The sequence below is a fragment of the Phacochoerus africanus genome, chromosome 6 (assembly GCF_016906955.1).
Source record: "Phacochoerus africanus isolate WHEZ1 chromosome 6, ROS_Pafr_v1, whole genome shotgun sequence".
NCBI lineage: Eukaryota > Metazoa > Chordata > Mammalia > Artiodactyla > Suidae > Phacochoerus > Phacochoerus africanus.
In genome coordinates, this window is record NC_062549.1 from 96231412 (window position 1) to 96250470 (window position 19059).

The following is a 19059-nucleotide window of genomic DNA, read 5'->3' on the forward strand; positions in this document are numbered from 1 at the left end:
ATGTTTGGATTTCTGACTTGCGTTAAGATGTTGGAGAGCTGGTAATATAGGTCCTGCATCTTTCCATGAACAATCGTCTGAACCAAGTATCCATTACTTCTTTGAGATGAGTCTAGTTCATCATAGTTCCTACTCTCCCTGGTCAGTATGTTTTCAACCCTGATCTAGGATATAAGGTGTTGTAGGTATGTGGTTACAAGGAAAGGAGAGGTTGTAACTGAGGAGGAGAGGCAAGAAGGGGCAGCAGAGGGTTGATCCTGCAAGTTTTTGTGCGACAGGCATAATGTCTTTGTTTTACAAGGAGGGCTCCAGAGATTATAGAGGTAGATAGGAGATTGGGAGATTTGGGGGTTTTATTTTTTTTTATTTTTGTCCGTGCTGGGGCATATAGAAGTTCCCAGGCCAGGGACTGAATTCACACCCCAGCAGTGACTCAAGGCATAGCAGTGACAACACCAGATCCTTAACCTCTGAGCCACCAGGAAGCTCCAGAAGATTTTTTAAAAAGTTTTATTGAGATAGAATTTTTTTTTGTCTTTTTTTTTGCCTTTTCTTGAGCCGCTCCCGTGGCACATGGAGGTTCCCAGGCTAGGGGTCCAATCAGAGCTGTAGCTGCCGGCCTACGACAGAGCCACAGCAACATCAGATCCGAGCCGCGTCTGCAACCTACACCACAGCTCATGGCAACGCTGGATCCTTAACCCACTGAGCAAGGCCAGGGATCGAACCCACAACCTCATAGTTCCTAGTCGGTGTTAACCACTGAGCCACAGCGGGAACTTCTGAGATAGAATTGACATACCATAAACGGTATGCATTTAATGTATACAGTTTGATGAATTTGGACATATGCATACACCTGGGAAACCATCACCACAATATCAAGATAATAAACATTTCCATCATTTCCAAAAGTTTCTTTGTGTCCTTTTGTGTGTGTGTGTGCATGTGTGTGTTAAGAGCACCTAACATGAGATCTATCCTATTAGCAAAATTTTAAATGTATAATACAGTGTTGTTGACTTTAGGGAGATATTTTGTAAGTAGAATCAATTTGACTTCAGGAAGAGAAGACAGCATGTAAATAATTGAAGTCTAAGTGATATTAACCTGTTAGTTGAAACGCTGATGAAGCAGGTTTGGGGGGATGACAACAATTTTCGTTTACTGGGTTTCAGGTGTCTATAGATGGCCAAGTGGAGATGCCCAATAGGCCATTGGATTAGTGGAATGGGAGCTAAGGAGAATTAGACAAAGAAATCTAATTTAGTAATTGAGCTCCTCTTTCAACAATGATGGACTAAATAATTTGTCCAATTCCCAAGCGAGGCTGGAGACAACTAAAAATGTTGGATGAAATGCATTTTAAAATCAAAGAACTCGGGAGTTCCCATCGTGACCCAGTGATTAATGAATCTGACTAGGAGCCATGAGGTTGCAGGTTCGATCCCTGGCCTTGCTCAGTGGGTTAAGGATCCGGCGTTGCTGTGAGCTGTGGTGTGGGTCACAGATGCGGCTCAGATCCTGCATTGCTGTGGCTCTGGCGTAGGCCAGCGGCTACAGCTCCGACTGGACCCCTAGCCTGGGAACCTCCACATGCCTCGGGAGCAGCCCTAGAAATGGCAAAAAGACAAAATAAATAAATAAATAAATAAATAAATAAATAAAAATCAAAGAACTTGAAAGACAATGAGAGCAGGAAAGGACAGGAAAGCAGGAGACCAGAAGTAGGAGGGCTTTTACCCCAGAGTCATTTGCTGATCCAGAATTGGTGGCAGGAAATAGAATGTGTGGGGCAAGTACGACAAAAGTTGGAATCTAAATGGCCCCAAAGGTGATAAACCACCTTTCCTATTTTGGGTTAGGATCCTGAAAGTCTGCACACGTAGGGGAAACCCAGGAGGAGGGAAAACCAGAAGTAAACAGAAATTTGCCAAAGCCGAAACTTAAGACCCAATCAATGGTTTAACAGCAAGTTAGACTCTACTGAGGAATAAGTAATGAATTGGAAAACAAGAACAAGAAACTACTCAGAATGAAGCATGGATAAAGAGGAATAAAAAACATAAAAGAGGGGATTGGAGATATAAAGGCTATCATGAGAAAGTCTGACACTATTTGGTGCCCTGAAGGGAGGGAAATAATAAGGTAGAAGCAATATTTTAAAAGCTAATGGCGGAGTTCCCATCGTGGCACAGTGGTTAACGAATCCGACTAGGAACCATGAGGGTGTGGGTTCGATCCCTGGCCTTACTCAGTGGGTTAAGGATCCGGTGTTGCTGTGAGCTGTGGCGTAGGTCGCAGACGCGGCTCGGATCCTGCATTTCTGTGGCTCTGGCGTAGGCCTGTGGCTACAGCTCCGATTCGACCCCTAGCCTGGGAACCTCCATATGCCATGAGAGTGGCCCAAGAAATGGAAAAAAGACAAAAAAATTAAAAAATAAATAAATAAATAAAAGCTAATGGCTAAGAAACATAAAAAAAGAAAAAAAGAAGAAGGAGTTCCCCTCGTGGCTCAGCAGAAATGAATCTGACTAGTATCCATGAGCACGAAGGTTTGATCCCTGGCTTCGCTCAGTGGGTTAAGGATCTGGTGTTGTTGCCTTAAGCTTTGGTACAGACGCTCCTCAGATCTGGCATTGCTATGGCTGTGGTGTAGGCCAGCAGCTACAGCTCTGATTGGACCCCTAGCCTGGGAAGCTCCATATGCCCATGGGTATGGGCCTAAAAAGACAAAAAAAAAAAGAAAGAAAGAAAGAAAAAGAAAAAAGAGGATTGATGACCTTCAAAGGAGCAACCATTTGTTCAACATTTTTTTTCACAGCAAAAATGGAAACCATACACAGTAAAATAATATTGTAAATGTACTAGATGAAAAATAACTTCCAATCCAGAATTCCACATCCAGAGAAAATGTCCTTCAAAAACAAAGGTAAAACAAAGATGTATTCAGAAAAAACAAAACGAAGATGGCCACCAGCAGAAGGGTACTAATTCTAAAGCAGAAGGAATATTCCAGATAAATGTTGGGGATACAGGAGGGAATAAAGAGCATTAAAAACTGGTAGACCTCAGCCTGGCAGCTACAGCTCTGATTGGACCCCTATCCTGGGATGCGCCAAATGCCGTGGGTGCAGCCCTAAAAAGACAGAAAAAACAAAACAGGAGTTCCCATCATGGTTCAGTGGTTAACGAATATGACTAGGAACCATGAGGTTGCGGGTTTGATCCCTGGCCTCGCTCAGCGGATTGAGGATCTGGCGTTGCCGTATGTCGGTCGCAGACATAGCTCGGATCCCACATTGCTGTGGCTGTGGCTGTGACTGGCAGCTACAGCTCCGATTCAACCCCTAGCCCGGGAACCGCCATATGCTGCGGGTGTGGCCTTAGAAAAGACAAAACAAAGAAACAAACACACACACAAAAACCTTAAATATAAAACAAACTGGCACACCTCAATGATCGTTAGTTTAATTAATAAGTAAGGCTAAGGGTCAAGTCGGAGCTACAGCTGCCAGCTTGCGCCACAGCCACGTGGGATCTGAGTCATGTCTGCAACCCACACCACAGCTCTCAGCAACACAGGAGCTAACTGACTGAGCGGAGCCAGGGGTCCAAAACCCACATTCTCATGGATACTGGTTGGATTTATTTCCATTGAGCCACAACCGGAAGCCCCAAGTATTAATATCTAGTGGGACTGAATATATATGCAATTTAAATTTTGTAAACATATACAGCTACACTTACCCCTCTGCAATGCAGAGGAACAATTGCATCTACTGCAAGAATCTTGTACAAAAATGATCATAGCGGCTTTATTCATAATGTCTCCAAACTGGAAACGACCCAAATGTGTTTGCCGGTGGCTCAGCCTGTTGGAGGTCTGAACTCATCAACAGAAGAATGGATAAACAAACTGTGGAATATTTACGCAATGGAATGCTACTCATAAATAAAAAGGAGGAGTGGTTAAGGATCCCACATTGACACTCCTGTCAGTCTCGTCACTGCTGTGGCTTGGGTTTAATCCCTGGCCTGGGAACTTCCGCATGCCCCGTGGGGCTAAAATAAATAAACAAGTAAAAAGGAACAAATTGCTGATAAATGCAGAAACATGGAAAAATTTTGAAATGTGCCAAGCAATAGAAGCCAGAGGAAAAAGAACACATAGGCTGTGAGTCCATTTATGTGAAGAGCAGACAAAACCAATCTACAATAAGAGAAATTGGAATAGTGTTTGCCTCCAGGGGAGAGCAAAGGCGTATAAGCCAAATTTGTCAGGTGCTAAAAATATTCTTTATGTTAATCTATGCGGTGATTACAAGGGCAGAATACGTTATTCAAAAATATTGGAGCTGTAGATTTAAGATCTGTGCATTTTGCTGTAGTAAATAATACGTCAATGTAATACTTAAAAGTTACACAATAATATATATAATTCTAGAGTCAGTGTGGTAAATTGAACTAAATTACTCCTGCATTTTTCAAGAGGAGGGTAAAATTAGACTCTGCCCTTTCAAGGAGGCACGAAATTTTTAGGGTAACCACTGAGGGAGCAAAAAAGTGCGTAACTTTCTATTGACAGAGGCAGGGAAGGAATAATAAATATTAGTCAGTGAGAAAGAAGGCAAGAAGAGGGAGAAACAGGACAAAGAGCACCTTGTAATATGATTGATTTAAATGCAACCGCAGTTTATCCTTATATGTGGCTGTGAAGCTTCGTTTAAGAGTAAAATCCACCAGGGAGGTTGCCGAGTGAGGAAAGGAGAAATGAGGGGACACTGGGCAAGCGGGATGGGTCTGGTCTTTTTCTCCAGTCATTTCCGTTGTTCTCTTCATCTGAACTCTCTTTCCTGAGGCTGTCTCAGTTTGCCTTCTAGCCCCTCCACATCAGTATTTCTCCTCTCCGATTCAATTATTATATTCAAATCCGCTTCTCCTGCCTCAAGTTTCTAGTCTCTGTGAACTACATCCAGACGTGTAGTCATAGTTGCCTAAGTCCCTTCCTATTCCATTTCGCCTGCTTGCGCCATTTGACTGCTTTTGGCAAAAATTAGCTTCTAAGTAGGAAAACCTAGGAGTGCGGCATTTACATCTGCCAGAAAAACCAGAGTTTCTGTCCTGGAGTGGGAAGGAGGGCAAAAAAGGAAAGCTTCTTTAGCAGAGGATGGTTTCGATCCATCGACCTCTGGGTTATGGGCCCAGCACGCTTCCGCTGCGCCACTCTGCTAGCTCGATAAAGTGCTCTTCAGAAATCGTATAGAAAGTTCTCTGGGTGTTAGCCAACCTGATTTCTCTACACTATGCCCCCTGGTGTTCGTAAAAAAAAGTCTTTCCTGTCAAGTCCTTTCTTATTGGCTGGTACCTGACATAGTAGGGGCTTTTTACTGGTTCATAAACCCGGTTTGCTGAAGTGAACCAATAGGCATAAGCGGTGCAGAACGGCTGGAGCCAATCACGCCGGGGTTTGTTGGGATACGCCGGCAAGCCGCCTCTCCAGTTGAGGGCTTCTCGGAGGAAAGGGGCGGTTGGTGTGGCCTCCATTGTTCGGACTTTGGGACGCCATGAGGTAAGGGTCGTGGGGTGCTCTGGAAGGGTTTCGAGTATTCGACCAAAAACTTTGGGTACGCGGGCTGAAAGGACTCGGAGGTCTTGAAGGGCCGTGTGTCTGGGGGCTGCACGGAAATCTGAGAACTCCCGCTCTGGGAGCGTGGGGGAAGTCGGGGGCCGCGGAGGCGGGGAAACATGGGCCAGGGATGGGGGTGGGGCCCAGGCAAGGGGAAGCGGGTTCGACACCTCGGTCTCGGAGCGGGAGCGGGGGCGGTTAGATGAGGGGGTGTCCTCACCTCCCAGGAGGACCACCTCCCCACCCCGACCACCATCTAGACTGAGAAGGCTTGAACGTGCCTCGTTCATACTCCAGGCTAGGTGCTTGACGTATAGGGTTGCCGTTAGATGCTTTTACTAGTTACGAATAAATGAGCAATCTCGTTAGTCTCTGAAGTATTAGGGCTGGCGCGCCCCAGGAATTATGGGGCATTTCTTGTAGAGCTCACTGAACCTCGTCAGTATTTGATGTGATTAAATTATCCAGAAGGAGGAGGTCTTGGGGGTTGAGGCTGGGCGCTTGGGATGGATGGAGAGCAAGTTTTATCAGTGGGAATGGGATCTCTTAGCTTCCAAACGGAAGTTCACAGAGATGGCGGTAAGCGAACTTGAAATCATATGGCTGGTATGGTGGAGGTCGTTTCAACGCGGTGAGAACCAAGTTAAAAATGTACTTACGCATTTCTAGGGGGGACAGAGGCCGTGGTCGTGGCGGGCGCTTTGGTTCCAGAGGAGGCCCAGGAGGAGGGTGAGTGCCAGTTTTTAGCATCTCTGCACACTTAGTTTCCATTTCAGTCACCTAAATGGGGTGTTTGGAGCGGACTAATCTTACCTGCTTTTGTCAGCTCCAGCTGTGGTTTAGAAGCATTCTTTCCGTGCTCTCCTAAATGAGAGTTCTGGCCCCTTTATGCTAAAACCACTTGATTTCTGTGGTGAATAATTTGAGTTGTTTTTCATATTTTAGGTTCAGGCCGTTTGTGCCACATATCCCATTTGATTTCTATTTGGTGAGTACCTTGACCGCAGTTCACTTGTTTCCTGGAGCCTAGGGTCTCCCTGTTAATAAAGTCAAATGGTGGTTGGAGTAGGAAAGGGGGTTAGTGAGTGGGATTGGGTTTTGAGTCAGCCTGTATTGCTTTACATACAAAAGCAGTGTAAACTGGGTGGGGAACATAGTTCCTTGACTACAGTTGGTAGTAACAGGATTATAAACAGTTAATTGTATCTTTGGTTTATCTGTTAATGTAACGGTAGTGAGAGCTTAAATTATGGCTCTTCTAGTTTCTATGCTTGTTTAAATATTTTATGGAGTTAAAAATAAGTGTTTTAGAATTTTCTCTTTTCAATTTTTTTTTGTTTTGTGGCAACAGGAAAAAACAATCTTTATTTTATGTTGTTTTTGGTGGGTAGTATATAATTGTTTATTTCTGGTTTAGTGTGAAATGGCCTTTCCTCGGGTCAAGCCAGCACCTGATGAAACTTCCTTCAGTGAGGCCTTACTGAAGAGGAATCAGGACCTGGCTCCTAATTCAGCTGAGCAGGTATATTCTGTTAGTTTTCCTCCTGAGATTTCACGAATGAAGTAGAGAAGTAAGTAACTACTGGTGCCGTTACACTTATCAGAGCCTGCCCTCCCCAGAGGGTTTAATTGTTCTTATTTCTCACTGTGGGTGGAGGGAGAGCAACAGGGATGATATAAACAAATTATGTGTGCATTTATATTTTTACTGGGGCATCTATCTTTGGATCAAAGTTTTCTCTTCTGGCATATTCAAAGCCAGAAGGGTCCAGAGTGTTTTCAGAGTCCGTTGTAGGTACTGATTGAGCCTGTATTGCAGGGATTAGGGGAAAACATTCAGACTTGATGAGAAGTTGCTTATCATGTTTCACCTTTATGGTATTTTTGTTTCCTGCTGTTTTACAGGCCTCTATCCTTTCTTTGGTGACAAAAATAAATAATGTGATTGACAACTTGATTGTGGCTCCAGGGACATTTGAAGTGGTGAGGTTTTGATGATTTAGTCCTAGGGAAGGGTGGCCTTGGTAGTGTGGATGGAAGTTGCCTTGCTTGGCTCTAAGGTTTTTCTTCTGAAATTCTCTCTCCAACAGCAAATCGAAGAAGTCCGACAAGTTGGATCATATAAAAAGGGAACGATGACTACAGGACACAATGTGGCTGACCTGGTGGTAATCCTAAAGATTTTGCCAACACGTGAGTGTGCCTTTCCCTGGCCTTGGAAACAGAACATATTTGGGTTTGAGGTATAGGGATCTTTAAAGCCTACGTTTCTTGTGCGAAAGGCTGTTTAGAAGACAGGTGGGAAATATATTTATTTTGGCGGGTGGGAAAATTTTTTTAATGTGTCGTATCTGAAAAAAAGTATGGCCAGTTACCAAAGGGCAGTGTGTCTCAACTGAGGGTGGTTTTGTTCCCCCATTTGGCAGCGCCTGGAGGTGTTTGGGGGCTAATGTTTTTGGGTAGAGCTCAGGGTCACCTCTAAGCATTCTACAGTGCACAAGACAGACCCTCCCTTCCAACCCCAAACAAAGAATTATCTAGGCCAAGAGGGCATTAGTGCCACTGCAGAAAAAGATGTGTGTGCAGGAGGGGATGTCCTATTCCCTGAGCCTTCCAGTTTCTCTGTCCAGGTGTTAACTTTCCCTTGTTCCAGCAGAAGTAGGGTGCAGGGTAGCTTAGAGATGTATGGATGAAAAGTCTACACAAATAACTGCAATATTAATTATCTTTTCTCTTGATCTAGTGGAAGCCGTTGCTGCTCTTGGGAACAAAGTCGTGGAGAGCTTGAGAGCACAGGATCCTGCTGAAGGTTTGAGTTTGTTGCTAAACTTGTAATTTAGTGGTCATAGGAATCAGGTCTGTAATTATAAGTACATTTAACAGAGTCGGATCAGGCTAGAAGGAAGAGTGAATGAATGCAGAGTTTTTTGTTGGGGAAGTTTTTGGCAGAGATCTCCAATGTTCAAAATCCAGTAGATCTCTTACCTAACTTTTAAAACCCTGTATTCTTGGCATTCTCTTGTGGTGCAGCTGGTTATAAAGATCTGGTATTCTCACTGGCCGCTGTGGCATGGGTTCGATCCCTAGCCTGTTCGCCTTCTGAACTGTTGCTGTATTTAAAAACCCGTCTGTTGTCCCACCCTCACCCTGGATTTACCTGTCATAGGATGGAAATATGAGAGTTACAGCCCTTTTTTTTTTTTTTTTTCTTTCAGTTTTGACCATGCTGACCAATGAAACTGGCTTTGAGATCAGTTCTTCTGATGCTACAGTGAAGATTCTCATTACAACAGTACCGCCCAATCTCCGAAAACTGGACCCAGAACTCCACTGTTAGTCCTTTTTTTCTGTTGCGGGGAAATTTGGGAGCAATTCAGAACATGATAAAAAGTGCTATTGAGTTTAGTTTGTTGCTATTCCACATCAGACCTTTTGGGATCTAAGTTTACTCCTCCACTTTGCTGTCTTCCCTTATAATTTGAAAACGGTTTTACCAGCTTGCTGGTGAAACTGTCAAAGACAGCATGGCCAAGAAAGCAGTTTAAGGACCTAAGAAAGAGGACTGAGGGAATATTTATGGGGGTGGGGTAGGCTTTTGGAGAAAATCATTGGAAGGAGGAATGGTGGTTTTTAGACAAGTGATTTATGGATCTGGGGCACGTGGGGTTGGTTTAAGAAACTACTGAATTACCCTCTTCTTCCAAGTTCTTGGACTGTGGCAGTGGGATTGAATTGCTTCCTCAGTAACAGAAATGTTTCATCTTGGATGTCGTGCTTGTCTTCTAGTGGACATCAAGGTGTTGCAGAGTGCCTTAGCAGCCATCCGACACGCCCGCTGGTTTGAGGAGAACGCTTCTCAGTCCACGTGAGTCCCTCCCTTTATGAGTGGAGATTGATCCTCACCCTTCTGATGACAGTGAACAGCAGGATGCCCCCATATTGCCTCTTGACAACTTGTGATGTCTGTCTGGATTTTGATTTTGCCCTTGAGGAAGCAGACTTAGGTTGTACAATTCTGGAAACAGCATTACCTCTGTGCCTCAGGTGCGGAAGTAAATGATCTTATTACTGTTTTTAAGGTATAATTGATGTCCAGTGTATTACGTGTTAAATGTGTACAACATAATGATTCAAAAATTTAAAGGTTGTACTCTGTTTATAGTAGTTATAAGATACTGGCTATATCCCGTGTTGTACAGTATTTCTTGTAGTTTATATACATAATAGTTTGTAGCTCTTAATCCTCTACTCCTAACTTGCCCTATCCTGCCCTTGCCACACTAATGGTAACCATTAGTTCTTTTTATCTGTAAGTCTGTTTCCTTTTGTTTGTATTCACTAGTTTCTTATGATCTTTTATTACTTTTAATCCCTGGTCCTGCATACCTTCAGAGTTAAAGTTCTCATCAGACTGCTGAAGGACCTGAGGATTCGTTTTCCTGGTTTTGAGCCCCTCACACCTTGGATCCTTGACCTGCTTGTAAGTACTGAAGGGCAGTTGGAACTCCTGACCCTGCTTAACAAATCTATCAGAATATGAAATTTGGTACACATTGTGAGAATGCAAGAAATCTTATTGGTGGACTAGTAATCCAGTAAAGATTCAGTGTTTATTGTTTCTTGGGGTTTTTGGAGTATTTAGTTAAATTGTTATTATTGCCTCTTTGTCTTTTTCATTACTGCTGGTCTTTCATTAATGTGGTAATAGAATGACTGTATGAGCAGTCATTTCAGAACCACTTCTGGAGTTCCTGTCGTGGCGTAGTGGTTAATGAATCCGACTAGGAACCATGAGGTTGCAGGGTCAATCCCTGCCCTTGCTCAGTCGTTGCCATGAGCTGTGATGTAGGTCACAGACGTGGCTTGAATCTCTGGCGAAGGCCGGTAGCTACAGCTCCGGTTAGACCCCTAGCCTGGGAACCTCCATATGCCACAGGAGCAGCCCTAGAAAAGGCAAAGAGACAAAAAAAAAAAAACAAAAAAAACCCCACTTCTGAACATAAAAATTAGCTAGACCTTAACCAGTTTTCCTCATGATGGTTTGAAGTTTTGTTTCTAGAATCGCTGCTTTACAACACCCTAACCAGATTCCTTTTCTTTTAGGGGCACTATGCCGTGATGAACAACCCCACGAGACAGCCTTTGGCCCTGAATGTGGCGTACAGGTATGACCTGCTGCTTTGGGTTTGGGGTGGATGTGAACTGTCTTGTGTGTTCTTCTAACACCTCCGCATGTTTCAGACGATGCTTGCAGATTCTGGCTGCAGGACTGTTCCTGCCGGGGTCAGTGGGTATCACTGACCCCTGTGAGAGTGGCAACTTCAGAGTGCACACAGTCATGACTCTGGAACAGCAGGTATTGGGGCGGCTCTGAAATTGCTGTGGCCCGTGCTTGGGTATAGCTCGTCAAAAGGCAAAGGGAATATGGTCTGTAGGGCTCAAGGATTTGGGGGGTTCTCAGAGACTTTGGTCTGGAAAATTAAACGTTGTCTTTATCTTATTTTCAAGTGAATGTTAGTGAAATAAGGTATTTTTATTTTCCTTGCTAATTTGCCCTTACTTTGCTCTCCCTCAGGACATGGTCTGCTATACTGCTCAGACTCTGGTCCGAATCCTCTCACATGGTGGCTTTAGGAAGATCCTTGGGCAGGAGGGTGATGCCAGCTGTGAGTGACACTGTGGGACAGGGGTTCTAATGATGCTCTGTGATCTACAAGGAAACTGTATTACACAAATGCTGTAATATTTCCGCTGTGTAGGTCAGGGGTCGTATGTTGGGCTAATTGTCTGAAGTCACTTTTCTCTTCTAGATCTTGCTTCTGAAATATCTACCTGGGATGGGGTGATAGTGACACCTTCAGAAAAGGCTTATGAAAAGCCACCAGAGAAGAAGGAAGGAGAGGAAGAGGAAGAGAATACAGAAGAGACGCCTCAAGGAGAGGAAGAGGAAAGCATGGAGACTCAGGAGTGACCTTCTTGTCTCTTAATCCCCTTTCTTAGCCAAGGGGAAGACTGGAGCCTAAGCTAACTGCTACTGGGCTTTATGTGGTGACATTTCTGAAGGACTGGGGAGACAGGAAGGAAGATAAAAAGACTATAGAAGGAGGTGTCATTCCACTGGGTTCTGGTACTGGTCTCCCATTTAGGACCTATGCCATCCTTCTATAGTAAAGCAGGATACCAACTTTTCTTCCCTAATACTCTAGAATCCCCAGCTCCTTGAAACCTCTCTCAACTGTACTTTGTTGTTGAAATATTGCAAACTTAGTGTCTGGATTTTTTTTTTCTTTTTTTTCTAAGAAAAAAGATTAAAGTACTTCCTAGTAGGGCTCTTGGTCTTGTTTTTCCTTGGTATCTGGCCGTCTCTTGCTTTCTGTACTCTTCATTGAAAATGATACTTTAGTCTTTTCATTGTGAACATTAGATCTCAATTTGAAAGCTGTATTTGAATTAAAGTAGAAGACTCTTGGAACCTTCTCATATACCAGAGTAAACTGGAACAATGTTTAAGCATTTATTGAATTAAATGGTTCTAGTAACTGCTACAGTAGTAGTCTAGCCGATGTGGTCAACAGAAGAGGGTAGATGGGTCATTCAGCTTGACTTTGCCTACCCTTTTCTCTAAATCCTCAGTGTAAACAAAGGAAAATTGGAAGTCCCACGTAGAGGATACTGCAGGCGCCCCAATAACCTGGCGTGTAGCAGAGGAAGCCTCTCCATTGTTAATGAGGCTTGAAGATGGTAGAAGAGGTGGGCCTGATGAGTATGTAGCTGGGAAAAAAAAAAATGTGTAGAAGCCTCAGCTCATTCTTGGAAGCACGAGCCATAATAAATCCTTTGGGATCCTGAGTCCTGCCACACATGGGTTTCTTTGGGCCCCACAAAAATGGGTAAGACTTTAAGTGCTTCAAATGCAAGCCAGAGGGCTGCCTTTTTGATGTCCCAACACCTACAGGGAGTCCTGGAGGAAACAGGCAGTCAGAGAATAGTATTTGTGCTGTTCTGTGGCCATGGGCCCCACCTTTTGGCCTGTTACTTGCTTGGGGAACCAGGAGGATAAACGCCTGAATCCAGCATTGCCCTCCTTCGGGCTGTTTCCTTGGCAACACTGTGGTTTAGCCGCCTCAGCCGTTCCTACAAAACAATATTTTGGATCAAATAACTATTCTGGAAAGATTTAGAGTTCACTATCAAGGTGCTGGAAAATATCTTAGGCTTGCTTCATCTCAATGTAAGTCTAATGTATATATGTATGTAAGAACGTAAATGACAGCAACTGGGTACTGAGAATAAATACAGTAAGTTCTATTATGGCTGACATTAGCTGGCAACTCCCTTTCCCCAAAGACTAAAAATTACGGTGAATTGTGTTAAGCACTTCATGATACCCCTGGAGAAGAGGAGTTCCTTTTGTGGCTCAGCAGGTTATGAACCCAGCTAGTATCCATGAGAATAAAGGTTGGATCCTGGCCTTGCTCAGTGGATTAAGGATCTGGCCATGAGCTGTGATGTAAGCTAGCAGCTATAGCTCCAATTCAACCTCTAGCCTGGGAACTTACATATGCCACAGGTCCAGCCCTAAAAGGCAAAAAAAAAAAAAAAAAAAAAAACTGGAGAATACTCTGAGAACTTAAAAAGCAGAACAAGGAATCACTGTTGGCAGGAAATTCCTTTACCTGGGCATTCTGTAGGATGTTATTGACCAAGACGACTCGTCGCCGAGCATTAAGGAGCTTCTTTACATAGGGGTCGAGATCCAGGGCCACCTTCTGATCCTCATTTATGCGGCACAGCTCTGGGGATGGAAGGAAAGCGCAACTAAACACGTAATGGCCCGTTTCTTGCTCCTGGGGCTAGTGAGCTAGTAAATGCTTTGGAAAACACTTGTTCACATCAGAACAGTCAAGAGAAACTTAACAAAGTCCACTGGCAGCAAAGAGGTTGGCAAAACTCCTGAAGTGAGCTGTAGTACCCCGGGTATGCAGGGATGCTTACCGGTAGCTAGGTTGTCAATTTGTTCCCGGAGCTCTACTTGGCTCTCTCTGCAAAGAGGTACAAGGCCTTCAGTTACTGGAACTTACGAAACCCACTCCCGGGTTCCTCGAGTGCTAAGAGAAGCCCGCCTCTCTCTCCACCTGCCGGTCTTCCGCAGTTCTGCCCTGCCCCAATCAGTTTCCCAATTTATCCTTACTCCCACCTGAACTCCAGTCTCCGCCCTGTCTCAGCCCCGCCCCTACAGAGCCAAATGGAGGAGCGTCATCGCCCCGACCTTCCCTCTCCTGCACCTGACAGCGTGGACGTGAGAGTCGAGCTGCTGCACAGCGGGTCGCAGGAACTCGAGGAGCCCCTCGGCGAAGAGGTCGCGGCCTGCAGGCCCCGCCACTGGGGTCCCGGCCCCGGACACAGCGGCGGAACCAGCCCCCGCCATCACGAACTGCCCTTACTCCCGGAACCTGCCGCGAGGGCCGCCGGGAACTGAAGCCCCGTCAAAGTGCGCCGCCAGGGGGCTCCCGGGAAGTGCCGGCTCCGACCCAGTCACAGGGATTTCTGGGAAATGCAGTCTCCGGGGCTGGGGCGGCGGGGAGAAAGGCTCAGAGCTTCAAGCTCCCGGGAGTTGTAGTTCTTTATAGGCCTTGAAGGGGCGGGTTCTAAAGGTGCCTATGACGCTTCAGTGGCAGATTTGAACAGGATGGCAGTGAAGATGGGAGTGGGGAAGGAGTAGGGCAGGAACCGTTTTTGGCGGGGTGGTAATTTTTGTTTTCTCCAAAAGTCAAGGATAAATGCTTATATCCTCAGTTGTCCATAGCGTTCCCATGTTATTAATGAGGTCATAGTATATGTCTGAATTTAGTGTATTTTTTTAACAGCACTAAAATATGTACAAAACTGCATGTGAGGAGTTCCTGTTGTGGTTCAGCAGTAACCAATCTGACCAGTATCCTTGAGGATGCATGTTCTGTCCCTGGCCTCATTCAGTGGGTTAAGGAGCCCCGTGCCGCCCGTGAGCTGTGGTATAGGTCACAGACATGGCTTGGATTTGGTGTTGCTGTGGGGTAGGCCAGCAGCTGTAGCTCTGATTTGAGCCCTAGCCTGGGAACTTCTATATGCCGTGGGGGCGGCCCTAAAAAGACAACGAAGAAAGAAAACTGCATATGAATATTATTTTTAATAGCTTTTGTTTTTATTGATTTATGCTTTTTTTAGGGCCACCCCCCCCCCCGGCATATGGATATGTGTGTGTGTGTGTATATATATATGTGTGTGTGTGTACATATATATATGTAAAATCAATGATTGTAATAGTTTAACTCTAGACGGAGTTCTTTTGTGGCACAGTGGGTTAAGGATCTGGCGTTATCACTGCAGGTGCTTGGGTTGCTGCTGTGGCGCAGTTCAGTCCACCTCAGGAAATTCCACATGCTGTGGGTGTGGCCAAAAAAGTAATGTTGGGAGTTCCCTTGTGGCCTAGTGCTTAGGACTAGTGCTTTCACTGGTGTGGCCCAGTTTCGATCCCTGCTCTGGAACTGAGATCCCACACCAATTTGCTGCACACTGCAGCCAAAAAAAAAAAAAAAAAATCATGCCCACTATCCAGTTCTTTAAGAATCAAGTCATTAGCCACTGCAGTCAGTGACCTAGAGTACACCCTGAAAGGAGTTTAGGAACAGGATGAGGCACTTTGTGCTCTGGGAAAACTGGCAGAATGACCCTCAGAAGAAAATTTTATGAAACTCTTCCTTGCATCTTCCCATACTTAGAAATCACTAGGACCGGAGCTCCCATCGTGGCGCAGTGGTTAACGAATCTGACTAGGAACCATGAGGTTGCAGGTTCGATCCCTGGCCTCGCTCAGTGGGTTAAGGATCTGGCGTTGCCACGAGCTGTGGTGTAGGTTGCAGACGCGGCTCGGATCTGGTGTTGCTGTGGCTGTGGCGTAGGCCAGTGGCTACAACTCTGACTAGACCCCTAGCCTGGGAACCTCCATATGCCGCGGGAGCGGCCCTAGAAAAAGCAAAAAGACAAAAAACAAACAAACAAACAAAAAGAAATCACTAGAACCACTGACTAAGGTGTCTATTGCTGGAGAATGCCAGTAAACCTGCCACCGTGATGTGGGCTTGATTGCCCAAGTCTCTGTCAAAACCACATCAGCCCTAGCTTCTCCTCTTAGAGCTTTGGAACAGTCCTCAGAGATTTAGGAAAGACTGTCTCCCAGTTTATAGTCTTCAGGTTGGTTTGAAAAAAATTTTCACTTATTTCTTAGATTGACCATTGATTAATATTTTGGTTGACAGCTTCATCCTCACGAATAAAGAAAAGGTGTTTATTGGGGAGTTCCCGTCGTGGCGCAGTGGTTAACGAATCCGACTGGGAACCATGACGTTGCGGGTTCGGTCCCTGCCCTTGCTCAGTGGGTTAACGATCCGGCGTTGCCGTGCGCTGTGGTGTAGGTTGCAGACGCGGCTCGGATCCCGAGTTGCTGTGGCTCTGGTGTAGGCCGGTGGCTACAGCTCTGATTCAACCCCTAGCCTGGGAACCTCCATATGCCGCGGGAGCGGCCCAAGAAATAGCAACAACAACAACAACAACGACAAAAAAAGACAAAAGACAAAAACAAAAACAAAAAAAAACCCAAAAGGTGTTTATTAAGTCACTGTGGAATAAATAAAGCTGAGGCACCAAGTGTGATGACTTTTTTTTTTTTTTTTTCTTTTTAGGGCCATATGGACGTTCCCAGGCTAGGTGTCGATTCAGAGCTTATCAGGTGGTCAGGGTTATCAGAGCATCCTTCTTGGGAATGAGGCCCAGAATGGAGGGGGATCTGAGACTCAGACTTCTAGCCTCTGTCAGTTCCAGGTAGGGGATGGATATTTCCTGGTCCACCCTGCCTTCTGGGAGGTCAGAACTTTGTCTGGGGGGTGCCTATGATGCTTCAGTGGCAGATTTGAACAGGATGGCAGTAAAGATGGGAGTGGGGAAGGAGTAGGGCAGGCAGCCATCGTTTTATCACCTGCTGCTTGGGCGCTGCCATCTCCACATCCTCTAAAGGCAAATTCCCTGGTCAGACCAGAATCAGTCAGACTCCAGGACTTCTGCTTGTCACAAAGTAGTAAGCAGGTGAGGAGTACAGGGAGGCTGAGCAGGCCTGGCCCCTCTTTTATCTTTCCTGTCTAGCTCTTCTCCATCTCCTCTCTCTTCTCCGTTTGCTGAGCTGGTGTTCTCCCTGAAATGAAATTCCCTTCCCAACTATGGCTTGGATCTGATCCCTGGCCCAGGAACTCCATATGCTGTGGAGCGGCAAAAAAAGGAAAAAAAAAAATTTTAATGGCCACAACCATGGCATGTGATAAGTTCTTGGGCCAAGGATTGACCCCACACTTTGGCAATGACCCAAGCTGCTGCAGTTGGATTCTTTTTTTTTTGGGGGGGTGCATAACTGCTTCAATGGAAGTTCCCACTCTATGGATTGAAGAGGAGCTGCAGGTGCCAGCCTGTGCCACAGCCACAGCCGCAACACTGGATCCCAGACGCATCTGTGACCTACACCACAGGTTGCAACGACGCTGGCTCCTTGACCCACTGAGTGAGGCCAGGGATTGAACCGACATCCTCATGTGTACTAGTCAGGTTCTTAACCTGATGAGCCACAACGGGTATTCCTGCACTCGGGTTCTTAACCCACTGTGCCACAGTGCAAATTCCTAAATCTTAAACTAATAATCACCTTACACTAAAGAGTAAAGAAATTAAACAAATTAAGCCTAAATGGAGAATCCTTTAAAGAGGCCCCATGGGGCCATAGCTGCCCCAGGTCTACTGGCCTGCGCGCTCTGCACAGTAAGAGGCTCGTGTCTGGAGGTTGTTGGCGGTGGATTGCTTCACCATCCCAGGTCCCAGAGTCATCCTGAACCTCAGTCTCCACCCTCGGGGGTCATCCTGGCCTGGCAGAGTCACTAGAATGGGTGTGGTGAGGTCAGAGAGCCCACCCAGGCAGGAGCACAGGTCAGCGAGGTGACACCTGGAACACCTCTCCAGTGCAAAGTTGGAGACAGAACATCAGGAATCTGGAGATGCAGAGATTCCTAATGAGGCTGGAGGTAGTGCCTGGGGAAGATGAAGGGTCAGAAAGGAGGTATGTCCCCACTGTGACAGCTGTCTCTCTATGTATGTTTGAAGGGAGGGAGAGGGAGCAGAACTCCTCCAGAACCCAGGAAAGGGAGGCTTGAGCACACTTGCCCTTCTCACATTGCCTGGAGGATCAGTGGGAGGAATGGGGTTGCACTGGAATTGACAGGATAGCCCACGGGAAGGGGGGTAGGGACACAGAGGCTAAGTGTCTTCCCAGGTCCCAGATTCTCTGAGCCTTATCTCCCTTCTAGGAGCCTCCTTCCCAGGCCTGCCCCACCTACAGTGCTGGCCTGCGTGTTGCTCACTGAAGGCGTGGATATTAGCTGAAACTACCTACTAGGCCCAAGAAGCCTGGTGGAGGAGAAAAAACTGCCATTTGGGCTTATGGTGGCTAGAGCCCTGTCATCTGCCAGCCTGTCTTGCTTAGAGGCTTAACTCTTTCCAGGGCATGAAGCATGGGGCGTGGGTAGCAGTGCCTCCATTGGTTCCAGATCAATGACGCCATTGGGGTCACCACATGGAGGTACTGGGGAGCAGAGCAAGAGCAGGCCTGGAAGAGGCATATGCTCAGTGCTTTCTCCTCTGTGGTTGTTCAGGCCACCCCTGATTCCTCTCTTGCTGACAGGCATCCCGGACATCAAACAGCTAGGAAACTGCTGAGGATGTGGCCTTCTACCCATTTACACTGCCACTGCCCAGGTTCAGGCCACCTCTGATTTTTTTGGACTAAGGCAATAGTTTCCCAGCCTCCATGGCCCTCCCTCCAGCCCATTTTCGCTTCCCACCACCATTCTGTAGAAATCAGTCCATGGCACTCTCTTGCTTCAAGTCCTCAGTGACTCTCCACAACTCAGAGCATGAAGCCTCAGCAAACAATTAGGCTCCAGGCTACCTGAACAGTGGTATTCCCCATTGTACTTTGCAGGTCCACTGAGCACACTTTCCTGGGCATACAATGGTCTCTTTTAGGCCTCTATACCTTTGCATTTGTTGTTCCCTCTCCTTGGAATAGTGTTCCCCCTTCTCTGTTAAATTTTCCCTTGACTTTCATGATTCAGCTCACCAATCTTTCTGTACTCCCAATGCCCGTCTAACCAATTATGCCTGTCTATATGCCAAGCCCTCAGCAGAATGAGTGGCTGAATGAGTGAAAAGCTGCCCAGGAGCCAGGCTGATTGTCCCACTCTACCCAGGACACTCGACAAGGGCTGAGGATAGCAGAAGTGGGCATAAGCCTCAAGGAGACTCTGGGAATTGCAGTGAGCAGCAGGTGGGGCTGGACAGGGAGGTTTTTCTGTCCA

General features: G+C 46.0%; 2 protein-coding genes and 1 non-coding gene across 4 annotated transcripts; 1 reads left to right on the top strand and 2 right to left on the bottom strand.

Moving 5' to 3' along the window:
• Positions 1–5161: 5161 nt before the first annotated feature.
• TRNAM-CAU (transfer RNA methionine (anticodon CAU)) lies at positions 5162–5233 on the bottom strand. The gene has a single exon. It is a non-coding gene; the product is annotated as a tRNA-Met (tRNA).
• A 236-nt stretch (positions 5234–5469) lies between these two features.
• ILF2 (interleukin enhancer binding factor 2) lies at positions 5470–11960 on the top strand. Its single transcript, XM_047784556.1, has 14 exons — positions 5470–5572; positions 6299–6358; positions 6575–6617; positions 7047–7151; positions 7535–7612; positions 7720–7822; positions 8373–8438; positions 8845–8961; positions 9416–9494; positions 10022–10109; positions 10733–10794; positions 10871–10985; positions 11205–11295; positions 11440–11960. The coding sequence occupies exons 1-14, from the start codon at positions 5568–5570 to the stop codon at positions 11598–11600; spliced, it is 1173 nt and encodes a 390-aa protein (XP_047640512.1). The 5' UTR covers positions 5470–5567; the 3' UTR covers positions 11601–11960.
• A 169-nt stretch (positions 11961–12129) lies between these two features.
• SNAPIN (SNAP associated protein) lies at positions 12130–14143 on the bottom strand. 2 transcript variants are annotated; one of them, XM_047784559.1, is made up of 5 exons: positions 13915–14143; positions 13625–13671; positions 13306–13424; positions 12651–12763; positions 12130–12400 (listed from the first exon to the last, which is right to left on the bottom strand). In XM_047784559.1, exons 1-4 carry the CDS (start codon positions 14055–14057, stop codon positions 12662–12664), a joined length of 411 nt encoding a protein of 136 aa, XP_047640515.1. In that variant the 5' UTR covers positions 14058–14143; the 3' UTR covers positions 12130–12400; positions 12651–12661. The 2 variants fall into 2 exon arrangements, with proteins under 2 accessions (XP_047640515.1, XP_047640513.1); XM_047784557.1 differs by having other exon boundaries at positions 12130–12763.
• Positions 14144–19059: the final 4916 nt, after the last annotated feature.